The sequence below is a fragment of the Callionymus lyra genome, chromosome 10 (assembly GCF_982586985.1).
Source record: "Callionymus lyra chromosome 10, fCalLyr1.hap1.1, whole genome shotgun sequence".
Taxonomy (NCBI): domain Eukaryota; kingdom Metazoa; phylum Chordata; class Actinopteri; order Syngnathiformes; family Callionymidae; genus Callionymus; species Callionymus lyra.
This window is the reverse complement of record NC_141827.1, coordinates 18174927-18199374: the sequence shown is the minus strand read 5'-3', so window position 1 is coordinate 18199374 and position 24448 is coordinate 18174927. Positions and strand designations below refer to the sequence as shown.

At 41.0% G+C, this 24448-nt stretch overlaps 1 protein-coding gene across 1 annotated transcript in view; it reads right to left on the bottom strand.

Moving 5' to 3' along the window:
• Window positions 1-23144: 23144 nt before the first annotated feature.
• Window positions 23145-24448, bottom strand: part of suclg2 (succinate-CoA ligase GDP-forming subunit beta) — a 76765-nt gene continuing 75461 nt past the window's right edge. Inside the window, exon 11 of the mRNA XM_087800523.1 lies at window positions 23145-23504. Within this exon, the coding sequence (XP_087656649.1) occupies window positions 23392-23504 (113 nt within the window). The 3' untranslated portion in view covers window positions 23145-23391. The remainder of the gene's footprint in view (window positions 23505-24448) is intronic.

The window sequence follows — 24448 nt, the reverse complement described above, 5'->3', positions numbered from 1 at the left end:
GCACTTAATCCATTTGTTTGTTTCTTCTCGCTGGACTACTGCAACAGTTTATTTTCATGTCAAAACAAGAAGGATCTGTCTCGCCTGCAGTTGATTCAGAACTCTGCAGCGAGAATTCTGACCCGCTCTAGTAGAAGAACTCACATTTCTCTGATCCTTAAAACTCTTCACTGGCTTCCAGTTTCTTTCAGGATCAATTTTAAAATTCTGGTTCTTACTTTCAGATCTATTCATGGTCAGGCTCCTCCTTACATCAGTGATCTGATCCAGCCTTACACCCCAGCTCGGGCTCTGAGGTCTGTGGATCAGAATCTACTGATGGTTTCTCGCACACGGTTCAGGACCAGAGGAGAGAAATCCTTCCAGGCTGTTGCTCCTAAGCTTTGGATCGATCTTCCTCTCTCTTTGCGCTTGATGGAGCTACTGACTCCTTTAAGAAACATCTTAAGACTTTTCTATTTGTTCAGGCTTTTCCTTGATTTTCTGGAACTCCTGTTGTGTTATCAGTTTTATCTTGACATTTAAAGTATATACTTTATTGAATATTGTTTTGATTGTTTAAGCGCTTTGTGACCCTGGTCTAGAAAAGCGCTATATAAATAAAAATGACTTACTTACTTACTTACTATGAGGCAGTGTACTTGAAGAAGTGGACGATTTGGGACACAGCCTTGGTTGTTCCCTCATGATTGTATTCCTGGAGCTTGATATTTGTTTCCGTTTTTTTCTGATTGTTGCTCCTTTTGCCTCAAGCTTTTTAGTTTTGACTCTACTTGTGTTATTGAAAAAATTACTTTTACTGCCGTCGTGTCGAGTCTCAAAGATCAACGGTGACCTCGTCACCGTGGCCGTCATCTGGCTGGAATGGTCCTGAAGTGTGCGTATACACGGCCATTATGAGGATCATCAAGCTGTGATGGGGGAAGAATCTCTGGCACCACAGAGGCAATCATTGTAAAAAAAACAGATGGCTGAGAAAATTCCTGACGCCTCATCTGTGAATCACAGTAAGATGTTTTCTAAATCCCTTTCCTGGCTGGAGGAGCTTCCTCCGGGTTTGTCAGTCTGCCATCGTGATCCTGCCGCCTTTAGCCGGGCCACGGCGACGAGAGTTGATCACGGAGGGAAGGAAATCTCACACCCGTACAGAGGAAGGTGGCAGAACATGAGAGGTTTCACACACAGTGGTAATTGGTGCTACACAACCTGTGTGTCATTAAGGGTGAGATGTTGTTTTAGTAGCTGAGGCAGGTGTTGCGAAGTCAGGCGTCGCAGGGAGGGACGCTGAAGGATGCTCTAGAGAAGCATAAATACACTATTTATTGTTCTCCACCTGCAAGATGGGAGTCTTTGAATGCGGGTTGGTGTGAGGGGGTTCACAACGACAACTACACAATATGTCAAAATCACACATACCCAAGTTTAAAGTCAAAATTAGGAGCTTCATGAAGCTTCGTCAGTAGGTTGCGCCATCAGTTTAACAATAATGCGATGTTTCATTAGGACTGTTGTTCAAAACAAAGGAAAATATTGCAGAGACCGCCATCTAGTGGACTCTGAAAATAATGACACTGCTTCATGAAGCTTCATCAGGCCATCACCAGTCTAAACTGACACAAAATAAAAACAACTTATGAGCTTTCATAGGGAATAAAAGTGTTTTTTGTTTTACCAAACTTCCATAGATATAAAACGTATCCAATCCTAATAGTGTTTTGGACCTGGAGCTAGTTTAGGTTGAGTTTGATTAAAGCAGCATCACGGAAGATTGAATATATTTGTCCACGGCTCCCCCAGTGTCAGAACTGTGTAATTGCAACACTGGCTCCCGTTTTATCTTCCTGGAAACTTCGAAAAGTAGGGAAGCACTTTTGTTGATTATTGGAAATGAATGCTAGCGCCATCTTTGACTGCTGGAAAACTAATGCTGGTTGAGTAACCCAGTCAAAGTTAAGACAATATACAGTAAACCTTTTTTCTGACCCGCATTGAAGAAATGTGTGGTGTCACAGCATGAAGTTGAAATACACATACATATACAGTGCATTTCAAAAGAACAATAAACTATTACATATACAATATAAGGTAGTACTGCACTGATAAACACACTGAAAAATTATGTAAAAAAGGTTAAGTAATAAATATTTAAAATTAAAGTTCTACTGCATGAGAAATTGTTCAGAATTAAAACAACCATTACAGAAAATATGAAACAAATTAAAATAATTGTTTCATTGTGATGCTTTATATTTCTGTTATTAAACATGTTGGTGAGGTTCAGGGCGAGGGCTAGCTTGATTTTTGGCTCGTACAGATTCAAAGTTGTTATATTGTGTTTTCAATGTTATTTGTAAGTCAATTATTTGATTAAAACGCCCCCAAAAAAAGATTTTGATGTTTGACAGGATTGGCAGATTTGGGGCGACCTAGAGTTTAACATTAACTTTTCAAGTCGAACTACGGTCCGGCGAGTGCGTCTTCTCCGCAGTCAGAGCCGTATCACCATGAAAGCTGCCATAGATCGGCAGAGGTCCGGTTCACACGTCCGCTCGATCAGGGCTCGTCGGATCACGGCGGTTCTGTGAAATCAGAGCAGAGCCGAAGAAGACGACAACGGTCCCCGTCATCAATCACCTCCCTGCGCCCCGGCCAGGCCTTCAGGCCGTTGGATTCATCAGAGAGGACGAGACCTGACATCCAGAAAAATGAGCTCAACCCCTCCTCGTGTCATCGGCGATCGCCGCCGCCAATGTCACCGACGGTTCGAACTGGATCACGGAGATAGAAGCGGAATCTTCTATTTTCAGGGGCGCCGTGACAGTGGGACCCACAGGATCCGCTCGTTGCCTCTCGCTGTAATTGAAAAAGTCAAGAACGGTGCGTCGCGTCAGGAACACATCAGCGCCGAGGAAATGAAGGGAATCAGACCCGAAGATGATTAATGCCTCACTTTGTTCATCCTGGCATCTGTGACATCTGGCCCCGTGGGGCCACCGTAGATATGTTACCTACTGTAGGGATTAAGCTGCCCCCCCCCAGCTCACCCTCCAGAGGATAACGCTGAGCCATCCTTCCTGCTCCTCCTCGCCAGCCCCTAAGGGCAGAGCAGTTCGGGCCCACCCAGGAGCGAGGTACATTAGGTGGAGATAATATTTATGATGTGGAAATATCTGCTATTTATTCAGCCTGCATAGAATTATTCATTCACTTTTTTTTGGCTGTTCCTTCACCTCCTCCTGGCTTCAGAAGACTCTGCGATCTATCACAGATAAATGTTTATTTAACCATCAACCTCAACACTTTCGTTCATTTATAAATATAATCAAAGTTTTCTCTTGCACTCCCGGAGCACCAGCTGCTAAAGTTGAGACGCTCAGCTTTAATTCCACTTTTTTTTTTACCTCGGCATGATTCTTAAATATTGCTGCAGGACCAATGGGGACCAATGGAGTTCAGCTCAGTCTCAGCTGCTGGTTAAAGTCATGAAAGAGTTAAACTGAAAGATGTTTGTCTTCTGGGTGAATTTACTGGTAGATATTTGTGTCCAGACTGGAACCTGAAAACCAAAGATTTGAGCTAAACTTTCTGTAATATTTATTGTTTTGTAGAACAACAGAAGTACCTTGTGATTTGAGTGTACTTGTCATTAACAAGCTAAAGGGTTGAAATGTTTCATACATACTTCCTGCTCAGATAGTCCATCCTTCCATCATCTATTCATGGTCTTGTTGTGGGGAAGAAGCAAGAGACTTTTTCCTTGATTTTCTGGAACTCCTGTTGTGTTATCAGTTTTATCTTGCCCTTTAAAGTATATACTTTATTGAATATTGTTTTCATTGTTTAAGCGCTTTGTGACCCTGGTCTAGAAAAGCGCTATACAAATAAAAATGACTTACTTACTTACTCTCTCTTCCTAAACACTGAGACATCAACAGGCCAAGAGCGAGACATTGTCTTTCCCGACATGTCCTTGGTTCCAGCCAAAGGTCTCTTTAACATTGCCCAGGACACCTCCTGACGGGCGCATCCTTAAAATGTCCCTGAGCCGCCTCAACTGTTTTTTTGTTTTTTTCTCAATGTGGCCCAGATGCTTCACATTCAGTCCAGTGAGGACCAAAAGTCCTACGGGGGCCAACGGCAACACGTCATCTGTAAAAAAGGTCATTAAGGTCACCAAGCTGAAGACCCTCACTGCCTAGTGCTGTTCATGACATTGTAAATAGCTCTGGTGCAGTTAAACCTTTACTAGAAAGAAACTTGGACCAGAATTTGACAGGTGAATTATCAAAATTGATTTTTTGTATAGTGACTGAAAAGTTCAGTCGAATGGATTCTCAAGAGCCACAAATAAACTCCAAACACCTGAACTCATCCCGAGTTGAGATTAAACCTGCAGCCACTCTACCATCTAACCATGTCGCCCCATGTAACTTAAGACTCTCCTGAGTAGCTGGTATCTAGAATCATTGGTTCGACCAGATCCTACTCTGCAATATCCTTAAATAGACCTTACTGGAAGTGATGGTCTGATGAAGCTTCATGAAGCAGTGTCATTATTTTCAGAGTCCACTAGATGGCGGTCTCTGAACTATTTTCCTGTTCTAATGAAACATAACATATTTTTTAAACTGATGGCGCCACCTACTGACCTCCAAACAACATGACACTGTTTCATGAAGCTTCATCAGACCACCACTAGTGGATGTAACTTTGAATAAGCGAAGGTTTGCTAGCAGCCAATTGTTTTTGTAGCTTGGTTCCACTACCATTTTAAATGTGTTTTGAAAATGGCAACTGTTTCTTAATATTGGAAATTAATGTGAATATATGTAATCAAACAGGTCAGAAAGTATTGACACCAACCCAACGATGAAAGATGAGGTCAGAAATAATGAAGAAGAATCCTCAGCTAGAGCTTTATCTCTTCGCTCATGGCTACCTCAGAGCGCACACACACACTGACACACACTGACACACACTGACACACACTGACACACACGCGGAGAATAAAAGCCTGCAGAGGACCTGTGGTGCCTGTGTGAGTGTGCGTCGCCCCGGGGAGGCACGTTGAGGTTTTGTGGCGTCTTTGTGCCGGTTTTAACCTTGGCTCTGGGCTAAACACACGGGGAATGTTCTGAGAGAAACCTTCAGCCATCAACAGCAGCTTTTCATATACTGTTCGTGGCCCGGTGGGAGCGGCGCCACAAACACAACTATTGATCCACTGTCACACACTCACACGCTCCCAGCAGCCTTTCCTCTTAGCCTTTCTTCACCAATGTGTGTGTGTGTGTGTGTTTGAAACTCTACCTAAAAAAGCAACAACCTCTTAGTGGTCATAACCATGATGTGGTTTATTATTGATGTGTTATTGGTGTCCTGTGTATCCTGTGAACTTCGGCTTTTGCATCATGTTTCTGTTTATTTTAGTTTATTTTCGGCTTCATATTCTGCAGGTCTCCTATCGACTGGTCCAGATGGGGGCCAGGTGCCGGCATCTCACCCTTTACAATATTTAGTCAACACTTATTATTATTATTCCAAAGAACCTTTTCAGGAACTGTTTTAGTTTTTACCTGCATGAATCTTTTGAATTTACACGACAGAAGAGTAATTCTGTGTCATCAACATTAGAATTGAAACACTAACAGTGAGAGAAGAGATGGACTCTATGTAGACAGAAGGTTTTTGTGTTCAAATGTTGATAAATGTGGAGATGGCTCAGTTATTATTATTAGTTATCAGTTAGTTTCTCTCCAGGCTCTGTGGACATCATGGAAAATAATGTCATTTACACGTCATTTTTTATTTAAATGGAAACTAATGTGTTGATTCAAGTGTCTCTTAAATAGATCATGAGACTCTATTGTATCATCAGTGTGTGTCTGTTTGTACTAAACTCCCTTTTCATTAAAATATTTACATTAGAAAATGTTCTTAAGCCCCGCCCAGTGAAAACCCTTTTTTTTTTCTGGAGCTAAAATGTTGACCTTAACCACACCCACTCTGCTGTGATTGGGCAATCATCAAGGGATGGAAGTCTCCACCTCCAAGGGACTTGTTGCATAAACAAAGCGGGGCGTGATTACAGCTTGTTTGAGCAGGAGTGAAGCCGTTTTTACGCCATAATGGGCTTCACTCTTGTAACCTCTCATTCACCGAGATCTAAGACGGCTACGCTATATACATTTATACTATTACACGTAGTATTTTTTTATATCTAAGCTTTTAAAAATGTATCTAGAAACTTCTTACTAAGAACATGTTTATTGAATTGTTTTGTTTTTAAATAAAAAAAAAAAAAAAGTAATATAAAAGCTATGCAATGCCTTATATAAAATGCCTGTCCTGTGGCTTTACATCCAAAACCTTCCGGGAGCCAAGGTCTCGAGCCGCTAAGTTGCTATTCCTGATTTGGTAACTAGTGTCTGATAAAACTTTACTCACTCAACCCCTTGTGACACGTGAAAGAGAAAGTGTTTCTTCATTAAACTGACACCACAAAACATTCTTATGTTGTGTTTACAACGCTGGCAATAAAACTTTATGATTCTGAAAGTAGTCGAGCCGCTGCTGCTCCTTCACGTCGAGAGGAGTCAGTTAACTTTGGTACGTTACGTTTGGTAAATGACCACGAGGGAGAGCCAGGACATATGGGAATGTCTCATGTGTCCATAGGAAGAGCTGGATGATAGAGTCGGGGAGATGAAAGTCTGGGTCTGCATTAACTGCTGCCCCCGCGACACTAGATAAAGTGAAAGAAGACAAAGAAGACAAGCCCTAGTCGTGGTGGTATCACCTGAAACCCAAGCATCGACTACCTCTGCAAGTCAAGGTCAAGTCTTTAAAGGATATTTTCACTCCTGACTGAACCGGCCTCAAAACGTCGGGATCATTTACATTATAAAAGCTCCACATTAATCCTATTGAGAAAACGGTAATCTCCTAATTCCCCCAAATCCTTGAAAGCCAGAATAAGAGTTATGACAGAGAAGCTTAAAGACTCACGAGTGAACAGTCGGCAGCACCGGAAGAAAAGATCCAAAACGGTTCATCCACATACAAGTCTTCCGTCATTAGACTTTAATTAAGAACTTCAGGTGCAGGTTGACAACCTTCTACAAGCCATCGGTCATTTAAGACCCCAGATCCAGACCCTCCAAGAGTCTCGCTCTTCTGTTCCTCCTCTACAATAATACAAAAAAAAGCCTGTGTTTAGATTTCAAGAAATTAAAGTTTCTCGTGCTCTCTGACTGCAGGCTAACGCCAGAAAATAAATAATGGATTTCATTTAAAGCAGACTATTATTGCGAGTTAACCTCTGTGATTTATCAGGATTTAATTTCCATCTTAACACCTCTTTATTGCTTTTATAGCAGCTACAGTTCCTCCGAGAGAGAGCAATAACCGACGGGGGCAACGACTTCGCTAAATCATGCGTTTAAACCCCGCGCGGGAGGTTTAGGGTTGTTTGGATCCAGGTGAGTAAACGTGACATCACTCCTCCGGCGCTTGTTCTCGTGAGGCTCGTTTTCAAAAAAAATCGTCAAGAAAAATTCTCCGGCTGACGATGACAGAGTTCTCGCCGTCAAGCAGCTCGCGGTTCCTTCCACAGTGATGCGCCTCACCGGGCCGTCGCGGCGGCGCCGGACTGATGGAATACTAATGAGCGCGCCGGCGCTTGAATTATTCATGCGTCTTAATTAGCGGAGACATTTCCCATCAGGCTTTTCCCACCGAAGAGTTTAGCTCTTAAGTTTAGACAATGCTCAGTCACACAACCTTGTATGAAAAAAACGCTTGCTCAAGGACGCGCGTCGCAAAAGACACAAATACAAGCTGTCGACGGTCGTGTTGTTATCTTGTTAGGAAGTAGCTTATCTCAAAACTCTTGTACTTCTTTCTCGCTTGTTCTATTTTGGTCGTCTTAAAACCTTGTTGCGTTATCACAACAAAAGCCCCTTGTGGCGTGCAGCAAGGTTCTACTCCAGGTCCCTTTTTCTTTTTTGCTTGTATTCATCCAGTAAACTTCTACGAAGATGACACACTGATTTATCTCTCAACAATAACGACACCCAGACAGAGCATACCTCCACCAAGTAGCTATTTTTCCTTCTTTACATTAGAATCTATCAAAACACTTTCATGAGTCCAGTTAGTCCACACGTAAATTATGTATAGCAACCTTTAACATTGAGCCTTTTAGCGTCGTTAGCTCTGTGTTTATTGCTTGTTACAAAGTCATTGTAAATATATTTATCAACACTTTTTATTGATTTTATGTTTTTTATTGTATTGATGTTTACTGCTTTAAAAAAAGTTGTACAATTCCTTAAATAAAATCCTTATACCTGTCTTGCAGCTTTACACCACAACCCTTGCAGGAGCCAAGGTCTCAAGCAGGCAGGTTCCTTTTTAATTCAATTTAATGAATGTCTTCCTTTTGGTAATACGTGTGTGTTGAAAATTGATTTACCCAACACTGTGACGCATAAAAGAGAAAGTTTTGTAAGAAGTATTTCTTTAGCAAATGTCAATTGTAGTGAATTTGATCATTCAGTAGATTCTGATCCACAGACCTCAGAGCCCGAGCTGGGGTGTAAGGCTGGATCAGATCAGTGATGTAAGGAGGATCCTGACCCTGAATAGATCTGAAAGTAAGAACCAGAATTTTAAAATTGATCCTGAAAGAAACTGGCAGCCAGTGAAGAGTTTTAATTATCGGAGAAATGTGAGTTCTTCTACTAGAGCAAGTCAGAATTCTCGCTGCAGAGTTTTGTATCAACTGCAGGCGAGACAGCTCCTTCTTCTTTAGACACAAAAATAAACTGTTACAATAGTCTAAACGAGAAGACATAAACGCATTGATTATAAGCTCCAAATCGAGTTGTGAAATCATTTTCCTAAGTTGAGAGATTTTTCTCAGTTTCTGGTCAGTTTTCTGCAGTAGGTGTTTTCCTTCTCAGGAATCAAGCATGTCTTTCGTTTATCATAAATCATGACTAGTGTCAATCTTATAGAAAACACATTCATTTGTCAATATTCTTCAATATTCTTCAGTATGTTGGTCTCTTCTCAGTGACATAAATAAGTAATTAGTTTCAGACATCCAGCTGGTATAGAACACATGACAAAGGTACCAGCAGACAGAAGAAAAACCCCTTCACCGCCTCATTGCCCACCTTTAAACTGACTTTAAATTGTATCCAAATGTTTTTCTCGGTCATTATCTTTCTTGGAAATAAAAATAGAGTTGTTCCACTAGAGGGCGTTTGTTCTCCAGGAGAAAAAGGTGTGTGGGATAACGAGGACCATATTTTCTGCTCTCTAGGCAAACAACTCTGCAAACACTGCTGCTGTTGTTCTCCGAGGTTCACTTAACAGCTAATGTGGCTCGGCAGCGACAGCCACGCCGCCGCGCCTTCTTTCTGCTGAGGCGGTGACACCAGGCCTCCCGCAGCCGGCGCCGCATCTGTCGGCCGCAGTTTAGCAGGAAAATTAGGCACTCAATGTAGCATGTTTGTTTAAGTAATGGGAAGGTAATTAATAAGCTGGAAATATGATGATGTGCCGCCGCTCCTCCGCCTCGGTGACGGGCTGTGTGGAGAGAGAGACGGGGGGTGGTCTTGTCAATCTGAACACCGATGAACATTAACGTATCATTAATGCTAAACAACGTCTTTGAATCGACTTAGATGTTACAAAGTTTTATTCGGTACTTTCTCAAGAAGAGAAGTACAATTCAGGACTACACTGGTTTGTGTTCTAGTAGATTGAGTCTGCAGTTAATACAAAACTCTGCAGCGAGAATTCTGACCCGCTCTAGTAGAAGAACTCACATTTCTCCGATCCTTAAAACTCTTCACTGGCTGCCAGTTTCTTTCAGGATCAACTTTAAAATTCTGGTTCTTACTTTCAGATCTATTCATGGTCAGGCTCCTCCTTACATCAGTGATCTGATCCAGCCTTACACCCCAGCTCGGGCTCTGAGGTCTGTGGATCAGAATCTACTGATGGTTCCTGAACACGGTTCAGGACCAGAGGAGAGAAATCCTTCCAGTCTGTTGCTCCTGTCAACTCATGTTTTAAGTGGCCGTTTACGACAGTTTAATAAATATATTTAGTTTTTGGCCTGTGACGATCATGTCTGACTTATGAGGTGAGAAGTATGATTGAGCTGTTAGCACCAATTTCAACTTAAGATAAGTATAACTCAAATACACCTCCAGGAGTAGCTTGAGATAAGATTCAACATTTAAAACTATGACTGATTTAACAACATGATCAGATTTAGAATGAGATTCGACCCACGGCGAGATCTGAATCAAGATGAGTTTCGATTGACGATGGGTTTAGAATTTCAAACAAACCTTTCATATGATATCAGTTGTAAGTAAGTTGTCTCGTTAAATTGGTTAAATATTTTAACTGACAGAAGTACATTCAAGCCGTTTGGAAACGTTTATTTATATCTATTTTTTTTTTCTTTTTTCATTTTTACATGCTTTAATAGAAAGAAACGAGTAAGTAAGTACGTAAGTAATTTTTATTTATATAGCGCTTTTCTAGACCAGGGTCACAAAGCGCTTAAACAATCAAAACAATATTCAATAAAGTATATACTTTAAAGATCAAGATAAAACTGATAACACAACAGGAGTTCCAGAAAATCAAGGAAAAGCCTGAACAAATACAGATTTAAGTAAAAAAAAAAAAAAGAGTTTAAAAACAAGCAACAATATAAATAAACCCATACTAGTCACCCTTCACTCAGTCGCCCTAATATTATTTCATATATATTATTTTGAGTGCAGACTAGCAGAACCTACAACAGTTTCAAGAAGGATATAAACTGTCAAACTCTGAAAGTCTATCATGAAGAGCGTCTTATTCTTTCTAATTGTCAAGTGTCAGTAAATGCTTTCATGAAGTTTCCACACCATTTTAGGATCATCGCGAAGAAAAATATGTTGTCTATGATGCGGTTTGATTGATTCTTTGGATACACCAACGGTTATCGGTTCCAGTTTGATAGTATTGAAATACGGTAAAAGAAAATCTAACTTGAAGCCTTGAAGAATGTAGCAAAATGTATCAGAATTCAGAGGAGTTTGGATTTTTACAAAAAGTGTAATTTCTGTTTGAATTGAATGAAGCAAAGTGTTGTGTTTAGTTGTGTCTTCCTAATTCCTGTTGAGTAGAATCAGTTTGTTGAAGAAAAGTTTAAATCTTAGCGACAGAATTAATTATTTGAAGCTTGTATTTACACAAATAAGTGAAAATAAATACAGGAAAAATCACTTGATCATGACCAAACAACACAAAAGTGAAAACATGTATTTATAGTCCAGTGATGACCCGAGATGTAGCCATGAGCACAAGTGTGTGCGTATGCTGTGACAACGACTAAAGTAAAGTCTGTTTTTATGACAGTTGGTGATTAAATGTGTTTGTGTCGTTTTGCTCCTCACTTGACCCGGAAACTCGTGGAAAACCTGCTTTGAGTTTTCATCACCAAACTCTCTCTGTTTTGTCTTTCACGCACACTTTTCTCTGAGAAGTCGCCCTCGACAGATGTGGCATCGGCTCTCAGCGGGACCGTGGCTCGTTTTTTTTTTGTTTTTTTTATCAAACTCCGTCAGCGAATCTCTCCGGCGTCCTTGAACGTGTCCGTCAAAAGATTCCAGGTGGAGAAAGGAATCCTTCAGCTCAGTGACGCCACATTGTAGCAGCAGCGAGACGCGTCTGTGACAGCTGTTTCACGGCTTGAAGGGGTTTTGTGTTCCTCATGCTCCGGTGTGTTCGGCCGGTCGCTGGGTTGTGATAAACAGTCGAGGGATTTGCAACTAAAGTTGATGCTGCCTCCATAAATAACAGACGAGCTATTGTCACTTGACATCGCAGTCAAGGTTTATTACTTTATTTACGTTAAATCTAATCTTAAATGTTTTATATTTATATTGTTACTCTCTCATTTTTTCTGTCTCTTTGGCAGTTTTGCAGCTCGTCTGAGATATTAATTATTGGTTTCAATTGTGGCTGTTGGAAAAAAAACGATTGAAAAACGGATTAGAATGAAACTTTCAACATAAAAGTATATGATGACAACAATGTGGATCCATTCGTTTTTTGAAGGATTCACCAAAATCCAGAGCATCAAGTATTCATCCTGAAAACAACTTTTTTCACGGCAAGGTTCATATAGATGCAAACTAGTTATGTTCTGAAGAAGCTTCATGAAGCAGTGTCATTATTTTCAGAGTCCACTAGATGGCGGTCTCTGCACTATTTTCCTTTGTTTTGAACAACTGTTCTAATTAAACATCATTTTTAAACTGATGGCGCCACCTACTGACCTCTAAAGAACATGACACTGCTTCATGAAGCTTCATCAGACCATTAGTAATGGAAAAAAAAATACATTTCTGATCAGACTTTGTCTTCAAAATTAAAAAAGGTGCAAACGCATCACTGCTACTGTTGACTAAATAGATCGAAACCCTTTTATTTAGGGTTAAAAATTGGATTTTCGGATCAAGGAAACTTCATTCATTGAATCATTATATATATATATATACACTTTTATGTATGCGTCACTCTAATCCTTGTATTTTATTCATCTCATTTTTCCTTCTCGTTTTTTTTTCGTACATTATTTCCGACACTGTATTTCACAATGCCGCCTAGGAATCCTGTTTTTAGTTGTTGCTATAATGACAATAAAAGTGAAATAGTTTCTTGTATGACAATGAAATCTGACACAACAAGATATAATAATTCTGGTAGCAACATATCGAAAAAGAACCATCTATGAACTAGTTCATTGTCGGACACACAGGTGAACTGAACTTTGAACTAGTTCACGTAGAAATAGAACTTTTCCAACACTTGCTAAGGCGATATCTCGATTTTTCCGCAAAAGAATAAAAATCTACCAGAGTTTATACATTAGGGTAAAGAGTCCACGAGCTGCTTGGCGAAGGTCTGCACTCCCGGAGCGCTTTTCTAGTTTTAAATATCCACTTGCTCTGCACACAGACCCCCTGGTGGTGAACCCCCCCACTAGCCTCGCCTCTTGAAGAGGCTCCGCTTCCCTTGATGAAACACGTAATTGACAGAAAAACGGAAAATGTCTTCATGTTTCCGACGACCGCTTGACGAGCGAACGGATACGAACAAGTGCTAATTACACAGTTACGCCTCAGGTTATGCATCTGCTCTCATAATTCAATATTTGTTTTTTCTTCTCCTGAAAGCAGCACCGACTATTGTCATGTGATCCCCGTGCGGAACACGAACCCTCATCGATTCCGCGGCATCATCGGACGGAGAACGTCGTGAGGGACCGGGTTGTGAAAAAACCTCGGAGGTTTTGATTCGCTCGTAACACTTCCTGTCCTCGGCGGCGAAGACAGAAAGTGTGTTTTCATGTGTCGGTGACCTTGTCGGAGAAGCCGAGCTCATTACGGCGAAAAAGGCGAGCTCGGACCCCTCGGATTGTCGCGAGCAAACCCAGGGTTGGAGGCCGAGGTGACGATAGATACGAACAGGAACCGTCAAACGTGAACCGAACTTGTTTGCATAATCTAAGGTTAATGAAGAAACAAATGGATAAAATGGCTGCGGCTTCACGGCGGCGGGCTTCGCTCGACGGGGGAGTGTTTCATTAAAACGGCGCTCGTGATGCCGTTTTAATGATCTGTGAATTCATCAAAGGGGCGCCTCATTTTCCATGACACCGTACGCGGGTTGCGAGCGCGAGCGTCTTCCTTTTTCAAAGGCTCATTTTCGCGGCGGCGGATGAGAGAACACGTTCGCTCGCCGCTCCTCGGCTCCGGCTGTGATGTCGAAAACCAGCGCCTCTGATATCAAACGCTTCAAACTCACTTTGCTGCATTTAGCTGACTTTTGCTTCGTTCAATCCACTCGTCTTTTCGCCGCTTCTCCGCTCAAAGGTCACCGTGTTAACCACCGCGTCAGAGCTTTGGGAAAATATCCCAGAGACGATGGCGGTCTCTTTGAGGGAGGTCACGTCACGAGGCTGGTGGAAATGTTCTTTTACTTCATGTCTAGTGTTGGCAGCATCTGTTCAGTTTACAAAAAACAATGACTAGAGTTTGTCGTCCGTCTCACCATAGTTGCTGAATGAAGTCTGAAAATAGAAACCACTAGTTAGGTAGAACTTTATTGATCCCTCAGGAGGTCTCCTTCGGGATTTTTTATTTTTTTTTCCAAATTATCCACAGCAAATACAGCAATTTTTCATAAAAAATAATCAAAATAAAACAGGAACAAAGAGAAATAAAGAAAAAGAACAAGATGATACAATCTAAATCTAAATAGTGAAGATCAACTAGACATTTGAAGAATCACTTGTTCGTCAAGTTCATCACCGGCATTTGTAGATTAGGAAGAATCATTATTGTTCTTCTCCGTGAGTCAAAGAAGTGGAAGTCAAACACTTTATAGTTAAGGTAAGGTAAGGTAAAACTTTATTGATCCCTCAGGAGGAGTTGAGGTCGACAAAAGTCCGAGTTTAACCAGAGGAAGTCAAAGTAGTTGAAATAGTCATATTAAACAGATTAAAAAGTATTGGCCTGGAAATTGACATAAAAAGTAGCACTGTAATGTAATGTACGGAGTCTTTGAGAACATGCCACAAAGATTTGTATTGGTTCATAATTTGTACACACGTTGCATGATGGTGATTCACAATAAGGTAGTATCAATTGATGTCACTTTTAAACTAATTTTAACAGAAGTTAAAAGACAAAGGACAATGGACATGAGTGGAAACAAGTGTAGACAGTGGAGTATTTTAACTTTTTAGAATTGGGTGTTAAATTTATGTGTTTTAGAAATGTATTCACTGAATTGTAAACGCTTTTTGGCTCTTTGGTGTGTTTTGGACATGTTGAATATGTACAGTTGTATGACCTTGCTGTGTTTGTTATGACTATGTAATACAAAATTAAATTCAATAAAGTAATTTAAAAAGCGAAAAAAAATATATATATATATATTCATAGACGCTGAAGTCAAATTAGTAAAGTTCAAATAGTCAAAAAAGTCTAACCAAAAGTTTAACCAAAGTAGTTGAAATAGTCATAGACGTTGTAGTTGAAATAGTCATAGACGTTGAAGTTGAAATAGTCATAGACGTTGAAGTTGAAATAGTCATAGACGTTGTAGTTGAAATAGTCATAGACGTTGAAGTTGAAATAGTCATAGACGTTGTAGTTGAAATAGTCATAGACGTTGTAGTTGAAATAGTCATAGACGTTGTAGTTGAAATAGTCATAGACGTTGAAGTTGAAATAGTCATAGACGTTGTAGTTGAAATAGTCATAGACGTTGAAGTTGAAATAGTCATAGACGTTGAAGTTGAAATAGTCATAGACGTTGTAGTTGAAATAATCATAGACGTTGTAGTTGAAATAGTCATAGACGTTGAAGTTGAAATAGTCATAGACGTTGTAGTTGAAATAGTCATAGACGTTGAAGTTGAAATACTAAAAAAAGGTTAGTTTAGCCAAATGAAGTCAAAGAACTCAAAGTTAAAGCAGAGTAGGTCTGAAAGTTAAACTGGTAAAAGTTATTAGGAGTTAAAGAAAAAGCTAAAATAGTCGTTGAAGTCAATGTCAGAGGAGTTATTGTATATCATATATCATTTATAGATATTGGTAAGACTAGTTGAAGAAATCTGTTGAAATAGTCCAAGAAGTAGAAGAAAAACAATTGAAAGTTGAAGTGGTCGTGAAAGTATAGGAAGTTGAAGGAGTCGAAAAATTGTCATTGAAAACATCCAAGGAGTCAAAGTCAAAGTTGAAACAGCCAAAGTCAAAGTAGTCAAGTAGTCACAGTCGTAAAAGGAATTGAAAAGTCTTGGAGTGTAAGTGGTTGTGGTAGTTGAAGAATTGTTAGTTGAATTAGTCAAGAGTTGAAGTCTAAGAAATGGAAGTCATTGAAAATGTCCACCAAGTTGAAATAGCCGAAAACGTTGAATGAGTCAAAGTCAAGGTTGAAATACAGAAAGTCGTCATATACGTCAAAGATGGTCATAGAAAGGAGTTGAAATTGAATAATCAGTAGAAGTTCAAAGCCGGTCGAAGAACACACTTTAAAGTTGACTTGGAAGATCGGAGGACGGAGGATGAGTTTCCTGGAGTTGCTGGTGAACTGGAAGCTCGTTGGTGAAACTGGGGGCGTGGCCAGACCCTCGTGATCGCCTCAGACTCATGGTGAGCTTGTGAGCCACGTGAAGGTCACATGACACCTTCAATGAGAAAACCACACAGAAATACGAACAAATATTCAAGTGAAATAACGTGAACTGTTTTTTTGTACCTTCATAAAGAGAGTTGGAGAGAAAACCCGACAACGTTTCTGCTCAGCGTCCCCCCCCCCCCCCCCACCTCCTCCTTAATCACTCCTTCATTTGCATGGAGTCCAAGACTTCCTCTTCAATAACACCCCGTCGCTGTGAACGATGAGTTTTTAATCTTCTGGAGGAGATGAGTTTCTGACCCGCACCTGTTTGTTTCCCCGATTCCTCTTTCACGTCACGCCCCGAGTGACCCGCGGGTAAATGTGTGGAGGCGGCGGCGCCGCTCGTCTCCCCAAGTACTGTCATCGTGCATTCATTAAACCCCCCCGATCTGACACGCCGGCCAAAATGGTTCCTGGACGGTGAGTCATTCTGAGAGGCAATCAGATCAGCGGGCGGAGGGCGCGGGGGTCGTAACAGGTACTTGACCTCTTTTGTCCACATGTTGGAGGAGTTTAGACGAAGATCCGTCGGATGTACTGGAGGTCGAGAGTTTGTCTCCGCAGAAGCTCCGTTCACAAGCAACCAAGAAAAATCTTGGTACCTTGTGTTCGCAGTATGGTGGCATGTTTTCTTGGAGTGTGTCTGGTTTGATTAATGGTAACACCCAGAAGAAGATTGAAAAAACCTTTAGACCGAGCTAGTTGATAACAGTTACTCTATACCTGAGTTTGGAGAGAGTTACATTTTGCAGGTTTGAAGTATTTGCAGTATTTAAAAACATATTGTCCTTAAAATCAACTAAACTCCAACTTTTCTGACTCTCTCACATGTTTCAAATGTTGAAGTTCTGTTCTCCAAGATGCAGTAAGTCCCTCATCATGACCATGTTTTAAATGTATTACTTTATAAAGTTCTCCCCCGTCTGAAATCTGGGCGAACGAGAGGTTACAAGAACGAAGCCCATTACGACATTAAATGGCTTCACTCCTCCTCTAGCCAGCTATCGCTTCGCTTTGTTTATACAACAAGTCCCTTGGAGGTGGAGACTCCCAGGATTGATGACGCGCGGTGACAAACCTTGATTTTGACAGCAGAGTGGGTGTGGTCATGGTAAAGTGCTTTATGATGTAATAATGGTCTTCACTCATCCTCCAGCCGGCTGTAATCATGTCCACTTTGTTTATACAATGAGTCTTTCAGAGGTAGAGATTGGGGGATTGATGATGCGTGGTGACAAACCTCGACGTTTGAACAATTAAAACAGTGAGTAGGGTGAACAAGATTGAATCTCCAGAAAATGTGTGGGCAGAGCTTACACATATTTTCTAATGTAAATATTTCAATGAAAGAGAGTTTTGTACAAACAGACACATACTGATGAGTACAATAGAGGTCAGAGGTCAATTTAAGAGACACTTAAATCAACAGGTTAGTTGTCGTTTGAACATTTGTCTAGAGATAAACTCAAAAAAGCAGACGAACACCACACAGTAAGATCCAGAACGTCCAGTTGCTTGCGGCTGAATCAAAACAATAAAAGATGTTTGGAGAAAAGCTAAAGATGTAGGACAAGCGTGGAAAACCAAAGTTTCCTGAGGGAAAGATTTTCTGAAGAAAGTCCAGCCTGAGGGTCGATCAACTCCTCTCACCATTTACTGTTAGAAAACTCATGAAAAATAGACAATGTTATCAATCATTTAGCACTTGTGTGTTAAAATAGCAACATGTCTCCATGTTTTACTTTTAAGTATTTGGGTTGGGTTTTGGTGTAATCAATAATATTTGGTGATAATTATTGATCTTACTCCTGTTTGTTAATAGAGATACATATGCTTATATATAGTTAATTATTGGTATGATTTGGTTAATATAAAGAATTCCCTCAATTCTCGTGTGTAACGTTTACTAACAATAACACAATTACTATTTGATTGTGGTTGTTCTTTTGTTATGTATGTGCTAATGACCTTTTTGACCCCACGGTCTTCCCATTTCCTGTTGTCACTTGATTAATTCACAATGGGTCACATTGCGTTTGACTTTTGTCTAAATAATACTGCTTATCTTTAAACACGTGTGTACGTGTTATTGATATCTATTTCCTGTTTTGTGTCTCTTCTTCTACTCTTAATTTACGGTTTTTGGTGTTTTGTTTGCCGTGCTGCCCCCTGCTGTTTTCCTCTGGTCTTGATTCTTAATTGACTATGGTTCAGACTCAATTAGTGTAATCATTCAATTAAATCAATTACAAATACAATCAATTATTTTTCTTTTTCCAGTTATTACATATAAATGACATTATTATCTTAACAATTATTCATAACTTTACTTACTCTTTTCTTTATTAATCTTTGATTGTTATTGTTTGTTAATATTATTAGTAAACTAATTATTGATTGAATTTCTATTTTCAATTATCAAGAAAAAAAAGAATCCGATTTATTTGTTGTTTTTCTTGTTTTTAATTTAATTACAATTTTCTCTCTTTCTCTTCTTCTTACATTCAAATTTTGATTTTACCATTTTTTTTTGCCAAAGATATTTCCCTTATTTTCATTCACATCGTCACTGATTCCATACTGCTTCACGAAGCAGTGTCATTATTTTCAAAGTCCACTAGATGGCGCTCTCTCCATTATAGTCAATTGAATTGTTTAACGTAGAGCGCCACCTTCAGCTCTAAAATATGACACAGCTTGAAGCTTCATCAGCCCATCAATCTAAAGGGAAGCTAATTGGTTTATCGTAAATCGTGGCGTTTGCCGAAAAGTGACGCAAAGTGTTGCTAAGTGCTACTAGCTTTGTGAAAACACGTTCATCATTTATGCGTGGGGGCCAGATGCGACCCTTTGACTGTATTAATGCGGCCCTCAAGGCGCTTTAGAAATAACCATTACTTACTTACTCAGGAGGTCAGAGGATAATCATGTTGAAATTCCTTTGATTGATGCAATTTCAGTTTGTATTTATGATTAATTTCACCACATGACAGCACTATATTATAATTTTTTTTTTTTTTTTTTGCTCCGTTTTTATTAATGCTTTTGTTGGTATTTGTTTTTCCATGAGAAATATTTTGGTGTAAATTTAATAACATTTTCATAAAACCACATGTCTACTATTAAATGTAATTTTGCTTTTTGCCTTTGATATTAAAGACATAATGCAATCTTTTCTTCCAAAGGTTTTGTCCGTCCTTTCCAATTGACTTGATGTGGCCCCTTAACAGTCAAAGTTTATAATGTGGCCCCTTAACCGTCAAACAGTTTATAACGTGGCCCCTGATGGAATTGATTGAATTGGCCGACCTTGGTGTAGGAGGTGAAGAAGAAAGTGCAGGCAGGGTGACGTGAAAAAAGAGATTTTTTTTATAGATTACACGATCATCACCTTCTTTTGACCACGGATTATTCTATGGTCTGGAAAACCCCGCGGATGTTTCAGAGCTAGTTTAGTCCAAAAACCAGAACAAGAAGAGTTTCCACTCATGATCCGCGGCTTCAGACGGACGAGCTCTGCAGGTAAACAAAGGTGAGTCAAGAGTCAGCGATCGGTCACGACGCCGTCAGCCTGGAAAGCTGCTGCTGCTGCTGCTGCGCTGGAAGCTAAACATGCACTGAAGCCTGTTTACAGGAAAACAAATCACTCGGCGGCGGAAAACAAACCTTCAAACGCGCTCGAGCGGCTCCGACGGCGACGACTCGTGCGCGCCATTGACTTTCATTTGAATCTCCACGACGCTTATACATACGCCGGCGCTGATTACCCGCCGGCCTCGCCTCCGACGGCGCGGAGAGAGAGAGAGAGAGAGAGAGAGAGAGAGAGAGAGAGAAAAACAAAACAATCTTTGCACATCCAGGACTTCATCAGCCTGTTTACCACGTCTGTTTGAGGCTTTATGTCGCTGCCAAGAATCACAGGCGACAGGCCGCCGCCTCCTCGCCGCCCTACGTGACGGCGGCGGCGCGCAGGTTCTCTCACGTTAGGCTGTCGTCGTCGCGGCGGCGAAGTGAATACATGAATCTTAAGTAAGAGGTTTTCACCGTTTATTATCGCGACAAGCGGTGACGTGCGGTGAGGTTGAAGGATGGTGAGGCGCCGACTCCGTTAGTGTTAGATTTACAAGTATATGAACCAAAAAAGGGAAGATTATTCAATTGGCTTCTGGTTATTTTATATTTAATCAAAATTCTTCACACACTTATGAAGTTTAACAATCAATAGATATAGATAAACATGAATGAACTAATAAATAATGTAAAAATAATTAGCAAACGTGGATTTAAACAGTATAGAGTACGACCGTGATAGTAAAGGATTACAAGGAAGACGCAACTGATTCAATTCTCTTCGTTTGAAAGCCGTTTATTTCCTCCCGTTAAATGGCATTTGGAGAATTTACCGTAAAGTTTTGCGAGGCCTCACCAAATTTAAAGCTTGGCTTTAGACAAGTGGTGATGTAATGAGCTGCCTTTTGCCGCTTCTGATTGGTTAACGTTGCGTCAGGCCTTCCGTGATTGGCTGGATTTACACAAGCCAGAACACAATGTTTATTACAGTGAAAAGATGAATATTGAGTATTAAATGGGTCGATATAAGCGTGAGAAAAACAATAGTTTATTTCTGATTCTGAAGAAAACAAAACAAACAAAAAAACCCTAGTACAACCAGAATTAATACTTAGAAACTTAGACTTAAGAAAATGTCAAATTATTAGAAAGAAATCTTCCTGGAGTCACTCTGACACCAATAAAATAATGGATGTGATTGTATCTTAAATATTCGTGTCACTTTGCAAAAAAGAGAGAAATGGAGAAAAGGGACAGAGGGGATGAAAAGAGAGGAAAAAGTTGAACAAAACTTTGGGAAAAGCCAGAGAAAAATAAAAGCAGGATCGACATGATGGATGGAAGGAAGTTAAAGTATACGAGACAGAAGTCCAGAAAGTGAAGTGAAAGAAGAAAAGAGAGTAGAAAAGGATTAATGGTTGACAAACAGGATGTCGCTGGAGAGGACATGAGGATGAGAGGATACGCTCCCGCCGGAGGCATTTTGTTAGCATCTTTTACATGAGGTCAAAGGTTGCGGGATCATTTTTTTAGTCTTTTATTAAGCGAGCTCAGGCGTCACACGTGAGCAGCGACTGTAACACTTGATTGACACCTCTTCCTGTCAGACCGTCAAGTGATGGATCATCTGTCGGGGAATCCGAGCGGGACTCGCACCTCCACCTGCGCAGGTGTGCGTCTCAATCCTCACGAGTAATTTGTTTCTCTCTGTAAAGCGACAAAGTCGAGGCGACTCCTGACGTGGCGTCTCGTAATTGCTGCTTTTTTTGCGCGACAACCTTGACGAGCGGCGGGTTAACTCGTCTTTTCGTACTCTGGGAATTTAACCGTCGCTATCGTCCGCGGAGGATCTTTAAAAAAAAAACCCGGGGCAGGCGTGGAAGCGAAGCTGAAGGGTTCAATAATTGCCTTATTTCATGCTCTTCCCTGCACGCGTCAGAAATATCCTGCTGATGGTCTGGACGGAGGAATTTTAAGGCTTGTTAGCGATGCGGCGCCGTCGCTGATATTGTTTAACTCGGCGTCGGGAGATGGAGGTCAGGACGGAACGTGGCGCCGATTTAGTGGCGGAATTAGCGTCACGCCGCCGTCATAAATACAGATGAAAATGTTTTGGAGGTCGGTCCAGAAAAAGCAAACTTTAATTAATCATCGGGCCGAAGCACTTTTATTCGTCGTCCGGTTTTTTTTTGCTTTTGTTGCGACGGCCGCCCGGATTGATGTCAAGAACAGTAATTGCCGATTTATGAAAGCGTCTCGGGCTCTTAGGCGTCCCGGCGGGATTTGAAAACATCCGGCCGACAGGGAGGTCAAGGCCGTCGGATTGGATATTTATCGAGTCATTTGAAAGCGGCCGCCGCCGACGTACGGGTTCATAAAGAAAAGCGATAGAGGTTGCGAGTCGCCGTCGGCTATTGTGTCCGGGAGGAGACGCGGGTTTCCTTCGGTATCGACTCCTGCACACGCGTGTGCAGACTCGAAGCCGACATCTCCATATGTACTTTCCCCGCAATCTCCCCCGAGGCGCGATCGTCTTATCAGCCTGGAATCACCGAGTCAACCTATCGACGAGTGTCGCGGAGGACGGAAAAACATAAGAGTCTCATAAATGAGAAGAAGGAAAAAAATCCAATTTCAGTTTCTGCAAACTTTTGTTGATGATTTCAACTGAAGGACTTCGAATCGATTGAAGGAACTTTTCTCCGCTTCTTAAAACAAAGATTAGATTAATCTCCTTCACGCTAGCATGTAAATATTAGCGTGTCCTCCCTCAGTGGCTAACGTATACGAGCAAGAATCATTTGGAAGTTCAAGGCCTGAGAGCCAGAGTTAGGTTCATGTGGCGACCTTTTGACCTTTTCTGTTTAAGATAATATATTATCAATGAAAACCAGGGCGTCCAGTCACTCACACTGAAGTCAATGGGAAGTCAATGGGATAATAAAGATGGATTTAGCCTCAGGAAAAAGACAAAAGTTGTTTGTTTTTTTTGGAGTATTTTGGCCCCTTGTGCAATAGTTTGACACAGTGCCCAGCTACTCGGGGTCCTGGGACACCCTGGAATGACCTAATGTTTTGAATACACTTGAGACCCGGGGGCCCCAAAGTGAGACCTCGAAGTAAATACGTTTTTATTTTGAAGAAAAACTTCATTGACCAAATAAATCAAAGACGATTTCAATATTTACTGGTTTCCTCGGATCAAACTTTAAACTCTTGTCTTAGTTACTTAACTTAATCTCACGTTAACTGTTGTGGCTTTTGGTGGAGATTGTGAAGTGGAAAAAAAAAAACGACAACCAAGATTCATGTTGAATTCTTATATTTAACGTCTGTAATTATGTACACAATTAATCGCACAAGAAGGAATCGTGGTCATAAAAAAAGCATTTCATGGTCTTTCTTAAGACAAAGAGGAATGCAAGGAGAGTTGATCCGCTGATCTGGAGTCAGAAGTTTGATTCGTGTTTAAAGTTGTCAGATTTAAAGGCGGGAGTGAGAGTAAGTCGAGGTCTTTGCTAAGAAAACGTGATCGTCTGAGTCACGGCGGCTCTACTTCCCGATGGCGGCGACGGCTTTCCTGGCGGCGTCGTCCAGGTTCTCCGCCGCGGTGATGGGGAGTCCGCTCTCGCTCAGGATCCTCTTGGCCTCCGTGACGTTGGTCCCTGGAGGAGACAGGAACGTGAGACCTGGATCTTTTAATAATCCATGGAACACATGTTAGCTCCAGCCGCTAGCAACAACCAGCTATACAACGATGGCGTTCGTGAAGATGACTTGAGATTCAATTCTCCCCACGAGCCCTCGAGCTCCGGCAAGGTCGTCTCCAGGACAAAAGGTCAGAGTCCTGGTGGCTCTTCAGCCAAAGCAGAGACTCGGAACACCTCGCGGTGTCACCGGACGATCCACCGAGCCGACAAGCGAGTCACAACAAGAGCGCCGCCGGTCCCGGACGGACGAGCGGCGAAGAGCATCGACGTGACAAGAGGATGGCGGCGAAGGAGCACAAGGTTAAACTCTGCAGGAGCAACAACAGACGGTCGCATGTGGGCGACACCAGAGGAGGCGCTGGAGAGAAGCCACGCCGGCAATCTGGACTCAAACATGCTCACGAGGAGCCAGTAAGACGTTGTGGACCAACACCATGGTCTGGAAAAGCGCTATATAAATAAAAATGACTTACTTACTAACCATTCAGAGGTGTAGTACCTCATTCTACCAGCAGGATAACGTGATAACGTGGATTTATTCATGAAGAGCAGTTGAAGGACAAACGTTTATACTAGTACTTTATTGAATATTGTTTTGATTGTTTAAGCGCTTTGTGACCCTGGTCTGGAAAAGCGCTATACAAATACAAATGACTTACTTACTTAATTACTATGTAACGGTCAAGAAAACGCGCCCTCTAGAGGTAAGAAGTAAAAATGAATCATTAAAATGATTGAATGATGATGAACTTATTTCTCATAAAACATGCATCATTTATGACAAAAAAACATAAATTAAAATTAAAATAATATTAAGGAAAAAGTAAATATATTTAAATAAAATAATTAAGGACAATTACCTTTTTAAAATATTAATGGAAATAAAAAAAGGTTATAAA